The 23,504-nt window shown below is 41.3% G+C and overlaps 2 protein-coding genes across 2 annotated transcripts in view; both read left to right on the top strand.

The window, feature by feature from the left end:
- Positions 1-15,002, top strand: part of LOC132763540 (ectonucleoside triphosphate diphosphohydrolase 2-like) — a 43,299-nt gene extending 28,297 nt beyond the window's left edge. The window contains exons 3-9 of the mRNA XM_060757109.2: positions 159-309; positions 2,996-3,155; positions 5,098-5,316; positions 7,741-7,992; positions 10,239-10,358; positions 13,250-13,384; positions 13,465-15,002. Coding sequence (XP_060613092.2) covers positions 159-309; positions 2,996-3,155; positions 5,098-5,316; positions 7,741-7,992; positions 10,239-10,358; positions 13,250-13,384; positions 13,465-13,668 — 1,241 coding nt within the window. The 3' untranslated portion in view covers positions 13,669-15,002. The remainder of the gene's footprint in view (positions 1-158; positions 310-2,995; positions 3,156-5,097; positions 5,317-7,740; positions 7,993-10,238; positions 10,359-13,249; positions 13,385-13,464) is intronic.
- Positions 15,003-18,311: 3,309 nt separating this feature from the next.
- Positions 18,312-22,247, top strand: LOC132763836 (uncharacterized). Its single transcript, XM_060757670.2, has 4 exons — positions 18,312-18,728; positions 20,765-20,838; positions 21,914-22,006; positions 22,103-22,247. Exons 1-4 carry the CDS (start codon positions 18,343-18,345, stop codon positions 22,243-22,245), a joined length of 696 nt encoding a protein of 231 aa, XP_060613653.2. The 5' UTR covers positions 18,312-18,342; the 3' UTR covers positions 22,246-22,247.
- Positions 22,248-23,504: the final 1,257 nt, after the last annotated feature.

The following is a 23,504-nucleotide window of genomic DNA, read 5'->3' as shown; positions in this document are numbered from 1 at the left end:
CGCTCTTCACGCCACAGTGAACCAAATCCTTGGCTTCCTTCGTTCTCCGTAATGCCATTTCCTAGGTTCTAATTTCCTAGGTTGGCACCTTGAGCTTTGGCAGGTCTGACCAAGGCCCCGGTCGCCCGATCCCGCTGATTGCACTCTTTGCGTTGCAGGTGGAGGCATCTCCAGCTACGCCCATGACCCCCCAGCGGCCGGTTCCAGCCTGAAGGCCTGCCTGGACCACGCCAAGACCGCCGTCCCCGCTGAGAGGCACGCCGCCACCCCGCTCCACCTGGGTGCCACTGCCGGCATGCGGCTGCTCAAGTAAGCGGCACATCTGTGCCTCTACCCATCATCACCAGGATTGGAAAACTGAGATAGATTATCAATTATTATTATTACTACTATTATTATATTTATTATTATTCAATATCCCCAAATAATAATTATTACTATTTACTAGTAATAATTATAATTATTACTATTATTATATTTATTATTATTCAATATCCCCAAATAATAATAATAATAATAATTGGTGGAGTTCAGAATGCTCTTTGATTGTAGGTGAACTATACATCCCAGTAACTGCAACTTGCATATGTCAAGGTCTATTTTCCCCCAAGAGCGCCCCTGGGCAAAATCAACTATACCGCGAATGCTTACTTTGCGTAATGGGTTGAGCCGCCCCTGCATAGTATCTCAGTTTAAAACGTGCTTGTTTTCCAAAGCTTTGGGGATAATGAATAACAATAATAATAATATCCCCAAAGCTTTGGAAAACAAGCACGTTTTAAACTGAGATACTATGCAGGGGCGGCTCAACCCATTACGCAAAGTAAGCATTCGCGGTATAGTTGATTTTGCCCAGGGGCGCTCTTGAGGCGCTCTTGGGGGGAAAATAGACCTTGACTTATGCAAGTTGTAGTTACTGGGATGTATAGTTCACCTACAATCAAAGAGCATTCTGAACTCCACCAATGATGGAATTGAACCAAATATGGCACACAGAACTCCACGACTAACAGAAAATATATATCAGTGATTGGTTGGAGGAGGGGGGGCAAAATACTGTTTGCTTACCATTGAAAATTACCTAGGGCCGCCTCTGATACTATGATTATTAAATATTCTAAAAACTTTGGGAAACAGATTTTTAATTGAGATACTATGTTCCCTTACTTATTGCGGGTGTTACGTTCCAGGACCGCCCACAAAAAGTGAAAATCCGTATAGTAGGTACGCTGTATTTAATATTTATACATTATTTTAGTAGTTATGCACTATTTTAAGTCTTTATCAATATAATATGTACATAATAAAATACATAATAAAATCAATAATTATATACAGTTAAAAACATTAATTCAATTAAAATATGCTTAAATATGCCTTATCTAGCCGAGTTCTGTGGTCGAAAACTCTATCAAGCTTGTCCATAGTCCATTACCATAGCAATTGTCATCATTGTAATTGTCCTTGTCGGCATAATTACCCTGGTCCCACATCCATGTTTTCAACTTCTTTCTGAAGGAGGAGAGGGATGAAGATGATCTAATTTCCCCGGGGAGCGAATTCCACAGGTGGAGGGCCACCACCGAGAAGGCCCTTTCCCTCATCCCTGCCAAGTGTGTTTGTGACAGAGGCGGGGACGAGAGCAGGGCTTCCCCAGAAGATCTTAAACTTTGGGCCGGGATTAGAACACCATTCTGGGCAACGACACCATTCATAAATTTGGAGGCAAAAACCTGCGAAACAGCGAGTCCACAAAAAGGAAACCGCAAAGGAGTGAGGGAACACTGACTATATCATGATATTCTAAAAGCTTTAGGAAAATGTATTGTTGAAGGTTTTCACTGGGTTGTTGTAGGTTTTTCAGATTGTATGGCCTTGTTCTAGAAGCATTCTCTCCTGACGTTTCAGGCAGTAACAAGCCACACCTAAAAACTGTCAGGCCATCAAATGCTAAGGGAGCCAATTGAAACATTCACATCTGCCTCCAACAGACAAGAGTTCTTTCTCCCACCCTGGACATTCCACAGATACATAAGCCTAGTTTCCAACAGACCTCACAACCTCTGAGGATGCCTGCCATAAATGTGGGTGAAACGTCAGGAGAGAATGCTTCTGTTCCAGACAGCCCAAAAAACCTACAACAACCCAGCCTTAGGAAACTTTCTTAAGTCTTAAACTGTGATATCATTATTATTATTATTATTATTATTATTAAATATCACCAAAGTTTTGGAAAACAGGCACTTTTAAAACTGAGGTACTATGACTATGATTATTAAATATTCTAAAAACTTTGGAAAACAGAGGTTTTAAATGAGATATCGTGATGACGATCACAACGATGATGATGATGATTATTAAATATTCCAAAAGCCTTAGGAAACTTTCCTAAGTCTTAAATTGAGGTATCATCATCATCATCATCATCATCTTTATTATTTGAAACACAACAAGACGAGTCCACAGCAAACAAGGTCACTTTGCTGGCTGTTGTATTGGATCACACGTTGGACCCTTCCCAAGTGTCTAGGACTGCGAATAATGCGTGCAGAGCCAAGTAGGGTGGCCTTTTGCAGCTGACAGGTGATGATTTTGTCAGCGCCGATTGTGTTTAAGTGCAGACCAAGGTCCTTAGGCACTGCACCCAGTGTGTCTATTATTATTATTATTATTATTATTATTATTATTATTATTATTATTATGACATATCCCCAAAGCTTTGGGAAACAAGAAAGTAGTTATTATTATTATTATTATTATCATTATTATACTATTAAATATTCCCAAACCCTTGGGAAACAAGAAAGTCTTAAATTGCTATCCTTGTTTCCCATGTCATGCTGGGCCCACCGTCGGCATGTGGCTGCTCAAGCCAGTGTCCCTGGTTCCGTGAGTGTTCCAGGCTCCGGGGTTCTGTGTTGCGCAGGGCTTCCTTCCTCAATTCCTTCCTTCCTATTATTATTATTATTATTATTATTCCTTCCTTTTTCCCCAGCCTGACGGACCCAGGGGCCACGCAGCACGTCCTGGAGGCGGTGTCGGCCACCCTGCGGGAGACCCCCTTTGACTTCCGCGGGGCCCGGATCCTGAGCGGGGAGGAGGAGGGCCTCTTCGGCTGGGTCACCGCCAACTACCTCATGGAGAACTTCGTCAAGGTCAGCACACAAGACAGGGAGAGCGCCACGCATCCTTTTGGAATCTTAAAAGTGACCTTTAATCAGAAAAATAGTCACAAGAAATATTCACCAAAATAATCATGAAATTACTCACAGAAATATTCACAAAAATATTCCCTGAAATACTCCTTAAAATATTCACAAAATTATTAACAAATATTCAGAAAAATAATCATAAAAATATTCCCAGAAATATTCACAAGAATATTAACAGAAATATTCAGAAAAATAATCATAAAAATATTCCCAGAAATATTCATAACATTATTTGCAGAAATATTGAGAAAAATATCCATGAATTTAATCATGAAATTATTAACAAAAATATTCCCAGAAATATTCACAAAAATATTTACAAAATCAAAAGAAATATGTAGAAAAATAATCATAAAATTATTCACAGAAATATTCATAACATTATTTGCAGAAATATTCAGAAAAAAAATCACAAAATAATCATAAGAATATTAGTAGAAATACAAAATTATTCAAAAATATCTTCAGAAAAAATATTCACAAAAATAATCATAAAATCACACAAAGGGGAAACATCACGTGTACTCAGCATTCACTCCACATACATTCAACATTCATACTCGCCATCCCTCTCTGACTCACATAGATACACTCATGTTATTCACCTCACATTCATTCAACATTCATGCTCACCATTCCTCATTCAGTCTGTCTTGGAAGGAGGCATAATAATAATAATAATAATAACAACAACAACAACAACAATAATAATAACAACAACAACAACAAAAATATTTTAGCGGAGTGCTTAATAATATTAAAGTGTTGAGTTTACTAATACTAACAATATTTTAGTGATGGAAATAATAATAATAATAATAATAATAATAATAATAATAATAATATAGTGTTGGGCATAATAATAATATTTTAGTGTGGGTTCAATAATAATATTTTAACATTTGGTTTAATAATAATAGTAATAATATTTAGTGTGTGTTTAATAATAATAATAATAATAATAATAATTTAGTGTTGGACTTAATAATAATATTTTATTGTGAAGCTACAAGGCGTAGAGCTTTTTCGACCTATGCTCCAATTCTGTGGAACTTATTGCATCCATACATTAGAGCATTTACCCGGCCCTCACTCAGGATCAACCTAAGTCTGAAATGACTTGAAGGCACACAACAACAACAACAACAACAACAACAAAAACAATCTTATCAGCCAAAAGCAGACCCACACTTCCCATTGAAATCCGAATAAATTTATATTTGTTAAAATTGTTTTTTTGCACTACAAATAAGATTTGTGCAGTGTGCATAGGAATTCATTCATTTTTTTCAAGTTATAATCCAGCTCTCTAACAGTTTGAGGGACTGTGACCTGGCCCTCTGTTTAAAAAGTTTGAGGACCCCTGCATTAGAGCAATGTCGGAGTTGCAACCTTTTGTAAAGGCACTCAAGACTTGGCTGTTTGGTTGTGCATTTAAGTCATCAGATCTAATTTGCCAAATAGTCACTGTTGAATGTTTTTATGTTGAATGTTTTTATATTTTTTTATATTGTGTAAATGCTATTTTAGATTGTAAGTCGCTCAGAACACCTTGGTGGAGAGCGACTAATTAAGAAATAAAGTGAAGTGAATAATAATATTAATAATATATTAGTGTTGGACATAATAATAATAATAATAATAATAATAATATTTTAGTGTGGATTCAATAATATTTTCGTATTTGGTTTAATAATAATAATAATATTAAATGTGTGTTTAATAATAATAATAATAATAATAATAATAATAATAATAATTTAGTGTTTTGCATCATAATAATATTTTAATGTTGGGCTTGGTAATAATTAAAATACTAATATTTTAGTGTTGGGTTTCCTAATAATGATGTTGATGATAATGTTTCCCTCCCTGTCTTTCCCAGTACAACTGGGTGGGCCGGTGGGTGCGGCCGAAGCGGGGCACGGTGGGGGCCCTGGACCTGGGGGGGGCCTCCACGCAGATCACCTTTGAGACGGCGGACCCGGCCGCTCCCGCGGTGCCCCTCCACCTCTACGGCCAGCAATTCCGCGTCTACACACACAGCTTCCTCTGCTTTGGCCGTGACCAGGTCCTCAAGAGGCTCCTCGCCCACCTCCTCAAGGTCAGTATGCTTGGATTCTAGGGTCCCCTGTCCTCTGGAGGGAAAAATGGGAGCTGCTTATGTGTGTGTATCCTCTCTGCCCTGTGCTTGCACTCTGTCATCTTTGATAGCTTTGATCTGGCTTAGAAAATGGTGTCAGGAGGAACGCTTTAGCTTCCTCGACCATGTCCTGCTTTTCCAGGAGGATGGCCTACTGGCAAGGGATGGTGTGCATCTCACACAAGTAGGAAAACACCTTTTTGCTCACAGACTCGCAAACCTCATTAGGCGCACTTTAAACTAGGTCCACTGGGGGAGGGGGACAACAGCCTTGCGAACACTACTTTACCCACAATGTCAGGGAACCGCCAGAAGGCTAAACGGAGGGCTGCACAAACACAACGAGGACCAAGTACCAAAAGCACAATAATCCCAATTAAACAGCTCAGGGGAAGATCTCAGGGGCTCACATGACTTTACACTAATGCACAGAGCATGGGATATAAACAAGACGAACTCCAACTTTTAGCACAACACCACAAATATGATATCATAGGCATCACTGAAACCTGGTGGGATGACTCCTATCGCTGAAATGTAGACATCAAGAGCTATAACCTCTTTCACAGAAACCGAACAAAGGGGAGGCGAGGCGGAGTAGCCTTATATGTCAAAAACTGTTATGCTGCAGAAGAGATGCAAGAGAGCAATCCGGGAGACCAGCCTGAAAGCATCTGGAGAAGAATCAAGGGAACTGGGACTCAAAAAGATGTCATTGTAGGCGTCTACTACAGACCTCCAAGCCAGGAGGAAGAACTTGATGAAGTCTTCTGCCAACAGTTGACAAAACAGGCACAGAGAAGAGATGTAGTAGTCATGGGCGATTTCAACTGTCAATAGTTGTTTGTTAGGCTTGGGTAATCAAGAAAAAAATTGGTTCTAAACTCGTTTCGTATCTAGGGGTCGCCAGCGTTTCTAATCTGAGAGGATTTCTGAAATTTCCAATTTTAAAATTTCAATATTTAAGAAATTTCGTAAATATACAAATAAATTCGTTAATGGCCGACACGATTGCACAATACCTCCAAACGGGAGAGGGAGAACTTCTGAAGCTTCCCTTCTCCCTCTGTTGTTGACTGTTGGTGATAAAACTAACAACGACTAACCAAAACCAAAATATATTATATTATATTATATTATTATAATATTATATTATTATATTATATATATTATATTTTATTATTATATTATTATTATTATTATTATTATTATTATTATTAAGAATGGATGGCCATGTGTCAGGGGTGCTTTAATATACAAATAATATAATATAATATAATATAATAATATACAGTTATAATAATATAATATATATATTATATATATTATAATATAATATATATTATAATATATAATATATTATATATTACAATATAATTATATTATATTATATAATAATATATTATAATATATAATATAATATATATTAATATATATATATATATAGTAATATAATATATTATAGGAAGGAAGGAAGAGGAAGGGAAGGGAAGAGACAGTACATATAGCTCTCTCTCTTCCCTCAGGTTTCATCTAGCATCTCCTCTTTAATCCGATTTAAATCCTGGCCAAATAGGGTGCCAGGAGAAAGAGGAGGGAGGGGGGATGTGGGTTTTACCAGCTGGAAGGAAAGAAGGAAGGAAGAGGAAGGGAAGGGAAGAGACTGTACATACTGATCAGCCTGTCAGCCGAACTATCAGCAGTGGATTCAGATAACCCAGGGCCATTTCACACAGCCATATAACTCAGAATATAAAGCAGAAAATCCCACAATATGTGCTTTGAATTGGATTATATGACAGTGTGGACTCAGATAGCCCAGGACCTTTCCACACAGCCATATAACTCAGAATATAAAGCAGAAAATCCCACAATATATGCTTTGAAATTGGATTATATGGCAGTGTGGACTCCTTCTTTCCCCTCTTCCTTCTCCAGGAGGAGGAGGAGGATGGGGAGGAAAGGCAACACCAGACATACGAAAATAATTACGAAAATTGGAAACATTGTTTTGATTCTTAATTACTCCTCACAGTATTCCTGAATGGCTCGATATTGGATCGTAAGCTAATTTAAATACGAATCAATAACGAGTAACGAACATAATGATCGAAACCGCCCAAGCCTATTGTTTGTAGCAACGACTGAAGAATCAACCACTTTGGATGGAAGAAGAAGAAGGGCTGTTGTGTGTGTTTCTACTCTCCTTCTCTTCACTGTACTAGGTCAGGGGCTGTGCTACTTAATCTCTGCTGACAGTGACCAAGACTTTGCAGTTTGTTGAAGCATGACTGCGTGTAGGAGGGCCAACTTGCAGGTCGCTGTGCGTATTTGCTCTTGTCCTCCTCCTTATGAGCCTTCTTCCTCCCTCTCTGCTCTCTGCAGGCGTCCTCCTTCCGTCTGGTGCTGGCCAACCCCTGCTGGCCGAGGGGTTTCTCCCGCAGCTTCCCCATGGATTCGGTCTTCGGCTCCCCTTGCACCGCCCCCCTGCGCCCCCCCAACTACTTCCCCTCCGCCCTCGTCAACATGAGCGGGTCAGGCAGCGCCGGGCAGTGTCGGGAACAGGCCACGCGGCTCATCGCCTCTGAGGAGGGCTTTGCGGGGAGTGGCCAGCCCAACGTCAGCGGGAGCTTCATCGTGAGTGGCAATGGCTCTCTGGGCACGCACAGAGTGGTGGGCTTGGCATTCCCCTTCAGCCCTTGCAATGCATGAGTCAGCCATCAGGAAGGGCTCCCTTAGGCATGTGCAGAGTGCAGCCCCTGGATTTCCCTCTCAGACGCTGCAGTGTGTGCATTAGCCTTAAGGAAGATATCCTCTTGGCATGCGCAGAGTGCAGGATGCACTCTCAAGTCCTTGCAACACCCATGGGTGGTGCTTGAGGAAGGGCTCCTTGTAGATTTATTTATTTTATTTATTTCAGACATTTCTACCCCGCCCTTCTCACCCCCTAGGGGGGACTCAGGGCAGCTTACATCCGGCACAATTCGATGCCAACAGTTACAATAAAATGCAATAACAATAACACAATAGTTAAAAACATACAATTAATACAGAATCAACTCTATAGCCCGCGTTCATCGAGTTCTAAAATCCGTCAATCCATTTAGCATTACCATAGTCCTTTCCAACTCTAGTCATCATTACCTTTTTGATCTGCCAGATTACCCAAATGCCTGGTCCCATATCCATGTCTTCAGCTTCCTTCTAAAGGAGAGGGGGGATGTTGACGACCTGATTTCCCCAGGGAGTGAATTCCACAGGCGAGGGGCCACCACTGAGAAGGCCCTGTCCCTCGTCCCCACCAGTCTCACTTGTGATAGAGGTGGGGCCGAGAGCAGGGCCTCCCCAGAAGATCTTAAACTCCGAGGTGGGACATAGAAGGAGATACATTCGGACAGGTACGCTGGGCCAGTGCCGTATAGGGTTTTATAGGTCAAAACCAGCACTTTGAATTGTGCTCGGAACTGGATCGGCAGCCAGTGGAGATGACATAGCAGAGGATGCCAAATAATCCTTCTCTATTCCCCCAAAATGCTGCCTTTCTGGCATTCAGATGGATTTCTGTTCAGGTGGCTCACATCCAGAGGCGGCCCTAGGTAATTTTCAATGGTAAGCAAATAGTATTTTGGCGCCCCCCCCCCCAACCAATAACTGAGATAGATAGATAGATAGATAGATAGATAGATAGATAGATGTGTGTGTGTGTGTGTTGGAGGGCGCAAGAGGCGAGCGGGAAAGGCCCCCTCCATAGCTGCGGCCATGGCAAGGGCCTTACACTCGCCTCTCGCGTCCTCCGAGGGGGAGGCCCCCTCTATGACCATGGCCATGTCGAGGGCCTTACAGAAGGAGGGAGGGAGAGGGAGCTGCCTTGTGGCAGGGGCGACTCAAGGGCGCCCCCCCCCCCCGACGCGCGCTCTACGCAAAAGCGTAATTTGCGTACCGCCTTGAGCCGCCCCTGGTCGCATCACCTTAAAAACATACAGTGTTCCCTCGCTACTTCGTGGTTTGCTTTTCGCAGACTCGCTGTTTTGTGGGTTTTTGCCTCCTGGCGACGATGGAGTCGCCAGGAGGCAAAACCCCTCGGGAGAGAAGCAGCCAATCATGAAAAAGAGAGAGATACAAAGCAGAATGTAAATCACCGCCTTATAGCCCTTCCTTATAGCTAACAAAAAAGGTGCATCATGGTGCCTTTAAATCTCTCCTCGCTTCTGCCTCACCTTTGGAATGTCATATATATATATATATATATATATATATATATCTCACTGGTGTTATGAAAATCTGCAAAATAGGGACGCTCTATAGATAGATAGATAGATAGATAGATAGATAGATAGATAGATAGAGCGTCCCTACTTCATGGATTTTTACTTTTTGCGGGTGGTCCTGGAACGTAACACCAGTGATATATATATATATATATATATATATAGAGAGAGAGAGAGAGAGAGAGAGAGAGAGAGAGAGAGTCCCTACTTCACAGATTTTCATTTTTCGCGAGTGGACCTGGAACGTAACACCAGCAATAAGTGTGGGGACACTGTACATAGAACAATCGGAACACAATTGAGGCTCATTAGGATCAATGCATCTAGTTCTCCCCCTGGTGGCCAGAGACAGTATGGCATGCAATGTTCTGAATGTGGTTGCAAAAAGTCTAGTCAGTGATCCTTTGACCCTTAACTACGTAATTGGTTCATCATGGCCTGTTTTGCACAGCAATGTCGCCTTAATTAGCGACAAAGTTGGGCTGAGAAATTGTAATTTGTTGCATTAAAGTTCTCGTGATTGACCATGGACCTTCCTGGTGAGAAATGTGTCCAAACGCAGGCAAACTGTTCCCTTTTCCTCCCCCCCCCCCCCGCCCCACCGCCTCCCGGCAGGCCTTTTCGGCCTTTTTCTATACAGTGGACTTCCTCCAGTTGGTGAGCAAGAGGCGCGTGGCCACCCCGGGCGATCTGGAAGCCGCCACCGAGGAGATCTGCAACATGACCTGGGCCCAGGTGGGTCAGGGGTCAAGGGGTCAGGGGTCAAAGTCTTTGGTCCCCTTCTCCCTCTTCCTCCCTTTCTCCTTTTCTGGTCTCCTTCTGTCCTGAGTTGCCCTCCCGAAACAGCCTTTAGACAATGTTGTAAGTAAAAGAAAAAAGCTTCACTTCAGCAATCACAAAGAATAAGCAAATGCAATTGAAAAGTGCAAAAGAAAACAAGGAAGTCTTAATCCAGACACACATCAAAGTCTCTTACAAAGTCCCAAACGAAACACCAGTCTTCCATCAGACAAAGGGCAGTGACCTAAGACCTTAGCAGCAGACACAAAGCAGGTTCCATTGAAGTGTTACCAGCGAAAGCTGACTGCTCCTGCCTCTGATTTATAGCCCTGAATTCCCCATGCAGGAGGTGCTGGGCGTCTCCCAATTAGCTCAGCGTTTTTAGCAGCTATCCTAGCTGAACGCCGCTTGTGCTCTGTCTCTTGTCGTCTCTCTAGAAAAGTGGGCACTTTCAAACCCTCCTCGTCTGATTCTTCTTCTCCCTCCAATTCCTGAGCACGTCCCTGCTCCCCTTCCTCTTCCAACGATGAGGAATCCCTAACTCCTTTTTTCCCCATTTCCTCTTCTTTCATCTCCCCTTCCTGCTATTCTCCTCCTCCTCCTCCTCCTCCTCCTCCTAGAATCATAGAATCAAAGAGTTGGAAGAGACCTCATGGGCCATCCAGTCCAACCCCCTGCAAAGAAGCAGGAATATTGCATTCAAAGCACCCCTGACAGATGGCCATCCAGCCTGTTTAAAAGCTTCCAAAGAAGGAGCCTCCACCACACTCCGGGGCAGAGAGTTCCACTGCTGAACGGCTCTCACAGTCAGGAAGTTCTTCCTCATGTTCAGATGGAATCTCCTTTCTTGTAGTTTGAAGCCATTGTTCCACGTCCTAGTCTCCAGGGAAGCAGAAAACAAGCTTGCTCTCTCCTCCCTGTGGCTTCCTCTCACATATTTATACATGGCTATCATATCTTCTCTCCGCCTTCTCTTCTTCAGGCTAAACATGCCCAGCTCCTTAAGCCGCTCCTCATAGGGCTTGTTCTCCAGACCCTTGATCATTTTAGTTGCCCCCCTCCTCCTAACGCTAGATGAGACAATAAGATTTTCCCTATTTTCCAATAAATCTCACCAAGTTGAAGCAAGGACACCAAAGTTTATTTTCTATTCCAACTGGAAAGGATGACAACCTCAGTAATCTGCCAAAGGAGCCGACGTGGCTTTTGGGCGGCCAAATACAGAATATATACCGTTTTCCATTCAAATTTTCCTGTTCCCACCCCCTGAGCTGGCTTCGCTGTGATTGGCTGTGATGTGGGGGTGGGGTAGTCGACAAGACCCTCCGAAGACCAAGGAAGGGGCTATTTGCTTATTGCCCATGCTGATGGGTTTCTACCAAGTCCATTGTTTGGGGATGATCACCCAGGAAGTCTTGCAACACCTGGATCCTGAAATACTGGGCGTAGTTCACGAAGCAGTCACCTTGCTTAATATTTTATATAGACATACATACATATAATAAATGGGGTTATGGGCATATACAGAGTTCATATGGGGGAAGGGTTGAGGAAAGATCCGTCTTGGTCACCCAGAGTCCATACAAGATGATATAAAGTCCATATAAGCACTGAGCAGCCGAAGTCCATTCATAAAACGAGTTTCATTCATAAAAAAGTTACCCTCTGCTATTTTGATTTTTTGTCGTGTCAGGAGTGACTGCAAGTCGCTTCTGGTGTGAGAGAATTGGCCGTCTGCAAGGACGTTGCCCAGGGGACGCCTAGATGTTTTGATGTTTTACCATCCTTGTGGGAAGCTTCTCTCATGTCCGTGCATGGGGAGCTGGAGCTGACAGAGGGAGCTCATCTGCCTCTCCCTGGATTCGAACCTGCGACCTATCGGTCTTCAGTCCTGCCGGCACTGCGCCACCGGGGGCTCCTCTGCTATAAATATATAATTATAAACTATCTTTTATTGGGGGGAGGGTCATGTTTGGCAACACTACTACTCTTCTTCCTCGTCTTCTCTTTCCTTCCTTTGTTAGAGACCCTAAATTGGGTCTTTTTAGGTCGCGGGAGCACGAAAGGAAGGAGACAGTCCCAGTGAAAGATCAAAAAACAAGGTTTTATTTTAGTTTCTTCATGAAGAAGACGGACAGCCAGGCAACGTACACAGACGCTACCCTTCAAGTGACTGCCGTGCTCTTCCCTTGAAATCTGCAAACTTTATAGCCCAGTACAAACAAAAAGCATAGGGAAAACACCTTTTGTGAATAATAATTCTGACCTTTTGATGGAAAGTACCTTCTTGTACATGCGGCCTCTGCGCTTCAAAAAAAAAACAACCTTTGAAGTTAATCACAAGCATCCTGTGTAAGAAAGTACCTTCTACATGTCACATCTTGTTTCTTAAAAACATTTTCTTCCATATTGCTCTTTTTAAGTCAGAGAAAGGGCATGTCTCTCTTTTGCTATTAATTTCATTTAAAGCCCCTTACTTAGTATTTGCAAATTTCGCTCAAAGACCCTTTCACCTCTTCTCCTCATTCTTCTCCTTCCTCTTTTTCCTCCCATTCGTCTTCTTCCTCCTCCTCTTTTTCCTCTTTCTCCCCTTCTCCCCTTCTTCTCTTTTCTTCTTCCCTCTTCTTCCTCCTTCCATTTTTCCTCCCATTCGTCTTCCTATTCCTCCTCTCGGTTCTCCCCCCCCCCCCCAACTTTCCGGGTCTAGTCATGAACTTTACAGGATTGGGAAGCAACAGATACAAAGGAAGGAATCTTCCTTTGTATCTGTCGCTTCCCAATCCTGTAAAGTTCATGACTAGACCTGGTTGCATTGGCCCTTGTCTGCTTCCTTCCCTCTTGTGCAGCTCTTCCGGGCGGCCCCGCACATGGAGCGCTTCCTGCCAGACTACTGCCCCATGGCCAACTTCATTTCCCTGCTCCTCACCCAAGGGTACGGCTTCAATGAATCCACCTTCCCGGATATTGCCTTCCAGAAAAAGGTGAGCCCTCTTTGCATTGAGATTGCTGTTGTTGTTGTTGTTGTTGTTGACATGAAGCTTCCTGCTTCTCCTTCCTGCAGGCGGGGGAGACGTCCATCGGCTGGGCCTTGGGCTTCATGCTGAACCTGACCAACATGATCCCTGCGGAGCAGGCCGGCGCCTGGCGGGCCACTGCACTCGGGCCCTGGGTGGGCCTCCTCCTCCTCCTGGTGGCCATCCTGGCCGTGGCCGCGGGCGCCTCCGCATGCCTCCTGCGCAGCCGCACCACCCCCGGGGCCCTCTAGCACGCACGCCATGCTCTCCGCTCCAGCGGACCTTGCGGAACTACAGCCCCCACTACTCTGTCTCGTTCGTCCAAGTGGGATTTGTAGTTTGGAGGGTGATACCTGGCAGAGAAGGCATACTGAACTTGCGGAACTACAACAAATCCCATCATTCACCCCTAGAGCTTGCGGAACTACAACTCCCATGACTCCATCCCATTTGTCCAATTGGAATTTGTAGTTTAGAGGACAATATCTAGCAGAGAAGGCGTGCAGACCGTGCAGAACTACAACTCCCATGATTCTGCCCTAGAGCTTGCGGAACTACAACTCCCATGATTTTGTCTCATTTAACCAAGTGCGATTTGTAGTTTGGAGGGTCATATCTGGCAGAGAAGGCTGCAGACCTTGCGGAACTACAATTTTCACAATTATGACCCATTGAACCAAACAGGATTTGTAGTTTGGGAAAGCACTCTCTGTCACAGAAAGCCTGCAGACCTTGCAGAGCTACATCTCCCATGATTCTGCCCTAGATTTTATGGAACTACAACTCCCAGGACTCCACCCCATTGATCCATGTGGGATTTGTACTTTAGGAAAGCACTATCTGGCAGAAAAGGCCTGCAGAGCTTGCAGAACTACAACTCCCATGATTCAGTCCCATTGAATTAAGTGGGATTTGTAGTTTAGGAAAGCACTATCTGGCAGAAAAGACCTGCAGAGCTTGCAAACTACAACTCCCACGATTCAGTCCCATTGAATTAAATGGGATTTGTAGTTTAGGAAAGCACTATCTGGCAAAAAAGACCTGCAGAGCTTGCAGAACTACAACTCCCACAATTCAGTCCCATTGAACTAAGTGGGATTTGTAGTTTAGGAAAGCACTATCTAGCAGAAAAGGCCTGTAGACCTTGTGGAACTTCAACTTCCACCATTCTGTCCCATTGGACCAAGTGGGATTTGTAGTTTGGAGGGTAATATCTGGCAGAGAAAGCCTGCAGACCTTGCAGAACTACAACTCCCAGAAGCGGCAAACTGCATTAAACGCTACCGTGTGGACAGATGCACTTTCAGATGCATTGTCTCACCCAGACAATGAAATGCAATGCTAATTCAACAAGTAAAGCTAATTATTTCTTTCTTTTTGCAAAATTGTGGGGAAGAAAGGGAGGGAAAAAACAAATGCACAAAACTTAATTTTCCCCAATTGATGCCGAACTGAATGTCCTGGAAGTTGTAGTTCATGCCTGTCTCCTGGAACAGAGATGGATATTGCAGAAAGCATTGTAAATTCAAAATGTTTTTTATATGTATCGTTACTTTTCAATAAAAAAAAAGGTTTGTTGAAAGCGGTTGAGACTATCGTCTTCCTTTATATAGATAAATATCAAAGGAACATCACCTGACTGTCGTAAACAGCGTTAGCAATAGGTCGCTGATTGTAACATTATTATATAATCAAGAAACATGATAGGATGATAAATAACAATGATGATGATATATATTTGTATATTTAATATTTATATTATATATATTACGTTATATTTAATATTTTTATTTTTAATATTAATATTCTAATTTATTATGATCAATCATGATTATTTCATGCCTCTTGATATATATCATTATATATATTTAATATTATTTATATTATGTAAATATATATAATATTAATATTATAATTTAATATTATTAATCACAATTATTTCATTTTTTCTTAATGTAATCTATTATTATATATTATATAATACTATAATGTAATGTTAATTATGATTAGTTCATGCCTCTTTCTTGATATAGTCTATCATTATATATATTATTATAATTTAATATAATAATAATAATAATATTATAATTTAATATTATTAATCACGATTATTTCATGTCTTTTTTCTTAATGCAATCTATTAATTTATATTGTCATATTTAATAATGTATATTTTATTTTATATTGAATATTCTTAATATTATAATGTAATTTTAATTATGATTATTTAATGCCTCTTTCTTGATATAATCTATCATATATATATATAAAATATTTATATTATTTAAATATAATGTTAACATTATAATTTAATATTATTAATCGCTATTATTTCATGTCTCTTTCTTAATGTAATCTCTTATATATTTTAAAGTTAATAATATATATTATATATATTATATTTTTATAATATTCTTAATATAATGTAATATTAATTATGATTATTTCTTGCCTCTTTCTTGATATAATCTATTATTATATATATTTTTATATTTTATATTTTATAATACATATATAATTATTATATAAAATATATAATTTTTGTCTTTATCATTAATATTATTTTTAATATTATTAGTCAAGATTATTTCATGTCTCTTTCTTGATATTATCAAGGAACGCAATGTAAGTATTATAAATAATATTTGTTGTTCAGTATATCTGTCTTTAAGGGTTTATTATTCGCCCTAAGGAAACGAATGCTGTGTACTGGAAAGGAAACGAATGGTTGGAAAGGGCATCTCCGAAGGCCATCTAGTCCAACCCCGTTTGGCATGGAGATCCAAGCCAGCAACACAAGTTTCTTTGGGTTGCAACCCAGAAGTTACTTTTCCCAATTACTGATGGAGTGGTAATTATCCTCTTTTAATGGCCCTTTCCTGCCTTGATTGCTACCCACTAAAAACTGGCCATTAATTTTGGGGAAATGACAACCCCAATGTTCCCGGAAGAGGCCGAATGTTCTTTTGTTGCAAGAACAAATTTCCCATTGAAAAGGCCTTTCGGCTTGGCTACGATTATGATATATAAAGCAAGGCATCGATTGCCATTGAAGCTTGCTTGTGCCAAGATGGGCCATGTTGTTGGGATGTTGTTGTTGTCGTTGTCGTCATTGTCTTGTTTGTGTCTCCCTGCCGAGGCCGAGATCCCTGTTCAGCCCTATTTCGATCTCAAAAGGGTAACATCCAACGGCATTTCTTATTTTTTTATTCTTTTGAGCATATTTTTCTTCTTTTCTTCTTTTATTTTTGAGCTTATTTTTTTCTTACTGTGTTACTTATTTTTTGAATTTATTTTATTTATTTATTTTTCTTATTTTTCTTTATTTCCCCCTTGTTTAATTGATTTTCCTAATTTAATTTTTGCTTTATTTTCCCTCTTATTTTACTTGATTTTTCTCTTCGGATCATAGAAATATTTTGCCGTTTATATTTAATATGCTTATTTAATATGTCATATTAATCATGATTATTTCATGTCTCTTTCTTGACATAATCTATTATTAAATATTTCTGCCTGCGATGCTCCGGTGCTGCTAATCTCTGTTGATGCATTGCTATAATGCATCAGCAGAGATGTGCTTCACCGGAGCATCGCAGCAATGCATAAGCAGAGATTTGCATCACCGGAGCATCGCAGCAATGCATAAGCAGAGATTTGCATCACCGGAGCATCGCAGCAATGCATAAGCAGAGATTTGCATCACCGGAGCATCGCAGCAATGCATCAGCAGAGATTTGCAGCACCGGAGCATCGCAGCAATGCATCAGCAGAGATTTGCATCACCGGAGCATCGCAGCAATGCATCAGGAGAGATTTGCATCACCTGAGCATCGCAGCAATGCATCAGCAGAGACCTGCATCACCGGAGCATCACACCAATGCATCAGCAGAGATTTGCATCACCGGAGCATCGCAGCAATGCATAAGCAGAGATTTGCATCACCGGAGCATCGCAGCAATGCATAAGCAGAGATTTGCATCACCGGAGCATCGCAGCAATGCATAAGCAGAGATTTGCATCACCGGAGCATCACAGCAATGCATAAGCAGAGATTTGCTTCACCGGAGCATCGCAGCAATGCATAAGCAGAGATTTGCTTCACCGGAGCATCACAGCAATGCATAAGCAGAGATTTGCTTCACCGGAGCATCGCAGCAATGCATAAGCAGAGATTTGCTTCACCGGAGCATCGCAGCAATGCATAAGCAGAGATTTGCATCACCGGAGCATCGCAGCAATGCATAAGCAGAGATTTCCTGCACCGGAGCATCGCAGCAATGCATAAGCAGAGATTTGCTTCACCGGAGCATCACAGCAATGCATAAGCAGAGATTTGCTTCACCGGAGCATCGCAGCAATGCATAAGCAGAGATTTGCATCACCGGAGCATCACAGCAATGCATGAGCAGAGATTTAGTTCACTGGAGCATCGCAGCAATGCATGAGCAGAGATTTGCAGCACCGGAGCATCGCAGCAGTGCATAAGCAGAGATTTGCAGCACCGGAGCATCACAGCAATGCATAAGCAGAGATTTGCTTCACTCGAGCATCGCAGCAATGCATAAGCAGAGATTTGCAGCACTGGAGCATCGCAGCAATGCATAAGCAAGGATTTGCTTCACTGGAGCATCGCAGCAATGCATAAGCAGAGATTTGCAGCACCGGAGCATCGCAGCAGTGCATAAGCAGAGATTTGCTGCACCGGAGCATCGCAGCAATGCATAAGCAGAGATTTGCTTCACTCGAGCATCGCAGCAATGCATAAGCAGAGATTTGCAGCACTGGAGCATCGCAGCAATGCATAAGCAAGGATTTGCTTCACTGGAGCATCGCAGCAATGCATGAGCAGAGATTTGCAGCACCGGAGCATCGCAGCAGTGCATAAGCAGAGATTTGCAGCACCGGAGCATCGCAGCAATGCATGAGCAGAGATTTGCAGCACTGGAGCATCGCAGCAATGCATCAGCAGAGATTCACAGCACCAGAACATCACAGCAATGCATCAGCAGAGATTCGCAGCATCAAAGCATCACAGCAATGCATCAGCAGAGATTCACAGCACCAGAACATCACAGCAATGCATCAGCAGAGATTCGTAGCACCAGAGCACCACAGCAATGCATCAGCAGGTATTGTTCTTGTTGTTGTTGGGAGTTCTAGTTTCCCCTTCTCCTTCCAGCTGTCTGGCTTATGGTTTCCAGTCTCGGCCGTGGAAAAAACAGGCAGTTTGCAGCACTTCTCTGACCCGCCCATGATTGTCCATGCCGGGAGAAACGGGAGGATGGTTTGGCACGTGGACCTCCCCATGTGAGTGTATGAGGGAAGGAGCAATGCATGAGCAGAGATTTGCAGCACTGTAATAGTAGTAATAATAATAATAATAATAATAATAATAATAACAACAACAATAATAATATAATGTTGAGATCTGTGTGAAAGCTGAAGAATGGATCACCTAAGTGACTGATAGAAAACTTATAATTATAATTGAAAAATAAAATAATAATAATAATAATAGAAGATAATAATAATTTTAAAAATGTAAAAAAATAATAGAAAATATAATCGAAAAATAATTAGTTATAATAATAATAGAAATAAAAATGAAAATAATATAATAATAATAGATATATTAAAATAGTAAAAAATGAAAATAATAACTGAAACAATAAAACAAAAATAATGGAAAATATAAGTATTTTTTTTATTAGGCCATATCACAAAAGAAAATATAATTGAAAATAATAGTGCTTTAATAATAATATGTGAAATAAAAATGAAAATAATAATATAATAATAGAAATAATAAACAATGATAAAAAAATGAAAATAACAATATAAATGGTCTAGTGATTCCGGCCATGAAAGCCTTCAACAATACAATAATATAAATAGTAATAATAATTGAAAATAAAATAAAACAACAATAATAATTGAAAAAAACAATTAAAATGAAAATAATAATATAAAATATTAGTAATAATAATTGAAAGTAATAATAATTGAAATAAAAATAATAGAGATAATAAAATAGTATTTATTATTTTATTTATTTACAGCTTTTATATGCCGCCCTTCTCACCCCGCAGGGGACTCAGGGCGGATTACAGTGGAATGCTTTGCTGGAGTCTTCTTTATGGCCTCATAAATCAGTTAATTTAGCCTCCCCACACTTTAAGGTGGTACCTAATTTTCCTACTTGACAGATGCAACTGTCTTTCGGGTTGGGAGGGCTGGGAGTAATAAAATAATAATAGTAATAATAAAATAGTAATAAAATAATTGAAAATAATAACAGTAGTAAGAATAACGAAAATAAAATAAAAGAATACAATTATAATAAAATAGAATCATAGAATCATAGAATCAAAGAGTTGGAAGAGACCTCATGGGCCATCCAGTCCAACCCCATTCTGCCAAGAAGCAGGAATATTGCATTCAAATCACCCCTGACAAATGGCCATCCAGCCTCTGCTTAAAAGCTTCCAAAGAAGGAGCCTCCACCACACTCCGGGGCAGAGAGTTCCACTGCTGAACGGCTCTCACAGTCAGGAAGTTCTTCCTAATGTTCAGATGGAATCTCCTCTCTTGTAGTTTGAAGCCATTGTTCCGTGTCCTAGTCTCCAAGGAAGCAGAAAACAAGCTTGCTCCCTCCTCCCTGTGGCTTCCTCTCACATATTTATACATGGCTATCATATCTCCTCTCAGCCTTCTCTTCTTCAGGCTAAACATGCCCAGTTCCCTAAGCCGCTCCTCATAGGGCTTGTTCTCCAGACCCTTGATCATTTTAGTCGCCCTCCTCTGGACACATTCCAGCTTGTCAATATCTCTCTTGAATTGTGGTGCCCAGAATTGGACACAGTATTCCAGATGTGGTCTAACCAAAGCAGAATAGAGGGGTAGCATTACTTCCTTAGATCTAGACACTAGGCTCCTATTGATGCAGGCCAAAATCCCATTGATAATAGTAATTGAATAATAATAAATTAATAACAATTGAAAATAAAGGAAAATAAAGGAAAATGAGAAAAAGTTAAAAAATAAAAATTAAGAAAAAATAAAGTCAAAATACAAAAAATAAAATAAGAAAAAATGACATCAAGTGAGGAAATAAAATAACGAGAAAAAATAAAGGAAAATAAGAAAAAATAAGAAAATAAGAAAAAATAAAAATAAATAAAAATAAATGATAACTAATTCTGGTCCAATAGTAAGGATGGCGTCTGGCGGATTTGCCTTGGGAGACTGCGATCTGACCAAGGCCTTTCTGACCAAACTGGAAGCATCAGTCTGGGTTTTTTCTGGATTGCAAGGCCCATCGCCCCCAATTCTTTCCTTCCCAGAAACGAATGGAACTGCCGGAGGTCGAAGTATCGCATGCCGCAGATGGAGAGACCGGGGATATACGGGCTGGAGGGTAAGGACCACTGGGAATAGCATTGAGTTATACCACTGGAAGGGATCTCCAAGGACCATCTAGTCCAGCCCTTTGATCTTAGAGGAACAGTACTGCATTATAGGGTTGGAAAGGATCCACAAAGGTCATCTAGTCCATCCCCATTGCTGCTATAGGAGTAGCATTAGATTATAGCATTGGAAGGGATACTCAGAGGTCATCTAGTCCGCCTCCTTGTAATAGGAATAATGTTGGAAGGGATACCTAAGGGTCATCTAGTCTGACCCATTTGCTCTTAAACTCTGAAAGTGACCAATGTTACATATTGCTACTGTTTTAATCCACGCATTACCAAGATTTGTATGGTTATACAGTTTAAGCTATAAGCAATTTTCACACCAGATAACATGGCATACTGACAAAACAATGAGTTTTATCACAGCCCAGTATTATAGGAATAGCATTGAATTATAGCACTGGAAGGGATCCCCAAGAGTCATCTAGTCCAGCCCTTTCATCTTAGAGGAATAGTACTGCATTATAGCATTGGAAGGGATACTCAGAAGTCATCTAGTCCACCCCCTTGTAATAGGAATAACGTTGAACTATAGGGTTGGAAGGGATATCTAAGGGTCTGGCCCTTTGCTCTTAGAGGAGCAGTATTGTTTTATAGGGTTGGAAGGGATCCACAAAGGTCATCCAATCCACCCCCTTTGTTGAACTATTGTATTATAGGATTGGAAAGGGTCCAAAAAGGTCATCTAGTCCATCCCCTTTGCTGCTATAGGAATAGCATTAGTATAAAGGGGTACTCAGAGGTCATCTAGTCCGTCCCTTATAATAGGAATAACGTTGAACTATAAGGCTGGAAGGGATAACTAAGTGACATGTAGTATGGCCCTTTGCTCTTAGAGGAATAGTACTGCATTATAGGATTGGAAAAGATCCACAAAGGTCATCTAGTCCATCCCCTTTGCTGCTATAGGAATAGCATTAGATTATAGCACTAGACTGATCCACTAATTCGCTGACATTACTCCCATTTGAATTGTTATTATATGATTATATTTATTTACACCCACTTCTTGCAACCCAGGGGTGTTGGTCCGTCATGTTGTTGAAACGGACTACAGCAGTTATTTCATCCTACACCGAGCATACACCAATGTCAGGGTTCTGAAATTGTACGGTATGTTTTTCAGTCCAAAAGTCCTTTTGCAAAGGGATGGAGGAGTGGGATGGGCCATGAAGAGGGATCTATAAGCATGCCTTGTGTTTTCTTCAGCCCGGGAACGGAACCCTTCTGAAGAAATCAGAGGGAAATTCAAGGCCCGCGCCACATCTTTGGGGTTTCCTGCAGACAAGATCCATCCTATGCACATCATAGGTGAGAACCCTTCCAGTTCTGTAGTCCCAAATTATTCTTAAGACAGTAGAGGGATGGACTAGATGACCTCTGGGTCTCCCTCCCAGCCCTATATAGTTCAATACTATTCCTGAAACACTAAAGGGATGGACTAGATGACCTCTGGGTCTCCCTCCTAGCCATATGTAGTTCCATATTATCCCTATTACACTAAAGGGATGGACTAGACGACCCTTGAGCTCCCTCCTAGTCCTCTAGTCCCATATCATTCCTGTAAAGGGGTGGACTAGAGGAGATTCCATCTGAACATTAGGAAGAACTTCCTGACTGTGAGAGCCGTTCAGCAGTGGAACTCTCTGCCCCGGAGTGTGGTGGAGGCTCCTTCTTTGGAAGCTTTTAAGCAGAGGCTGGATGGCCATTTGTCAGGGGTGATTTGAATGCAATATTCCTGCTTCTTGGCAGGGGGTTGGACTGGATGGCCCATGAGGTCTCTTCCAACTCTATGATTCTATGATTCTACCTCTGAGTATCTCTTTGACCTTTGTAGAGTCCCATATTATTTAGTCTTGCCTCTCTCCTTCCGCAGAGCCCTGCCCAGGGACAGAGATCGCCTGGCTAATCCAATGCTTCGTCCCTGAAAAGCTGGAGTCGCACCTCAGGCATTGCGAGGAGTAAAGGAAATGTGGGATATCTGGGGCAATTCAATCCAAATCAAAGGGAAATAAAAGCCTAAAGATGCCTGGCTGAAACTTATTGTCACAAAGCAAAAGCAAGCCCTTAAAGCAGCGGTTCTCAACCTGGGGATCACTACCATCAGAGGGGTCATTTGGCAATTTTCGAGGGGTTGTGAGACTGCCTCATTTGGCACCATCCCCTTTTCCGTCCCCGGGATGGCTGCAAACAACAGCAGAATCCTAACGTATAAAGCCTTGCAACCCTCGAACTTGCCTCTGGTTAATAACAACAATAACAATAATGGAATCCTAAAGTGGGAAGAGACTTCCAAGGGTCATCCAGTCCAACCTCCTTCTGCCATAAGAGAAATACAGAATCAAAGCACCGCTGATGGCCAGTTTAGGATTCTGTTATTGTTATTATTATTATTAAGCAGAGGCAGACTGGCCATCTGTCAGGAGTGCTTTGATTACGCATTTCCCTTATGGCGGAAGAAGGTTGCACTGGATGGCTCTTGGAAGTCTCTTTCTACTTTAAGATTCTGTTGTTATTGTTGTTGTTGTTAAGCAGAGGCTGGGTGATCATTTGTTGGGAGGGCTTTAATTGTTGGACTGGATGGCCTTTAGGGGTCCCTTCCAACTCTAGG

Source organism: Anolis sagrei, chromosome 11, assembly GCF_037176765.1.
Source record: "Anolis sagrei isolate rAnoSag1 chromosome 11, rAnoSag1.mat, whole genome shotgun sequence".
Taxonomy (NCBI): domain Eukaryota; kingdom Metazoa; phylum Chordata; class Lepidosauria; order Squamata; family Dactyloidae; genus Anolis; species Anolis sagrei.
The sequence above is the reverse complement of the archived record's forward strand: the minus strand, read 5'-3'. Positions and strand labels throughout refer to the sequence as shown.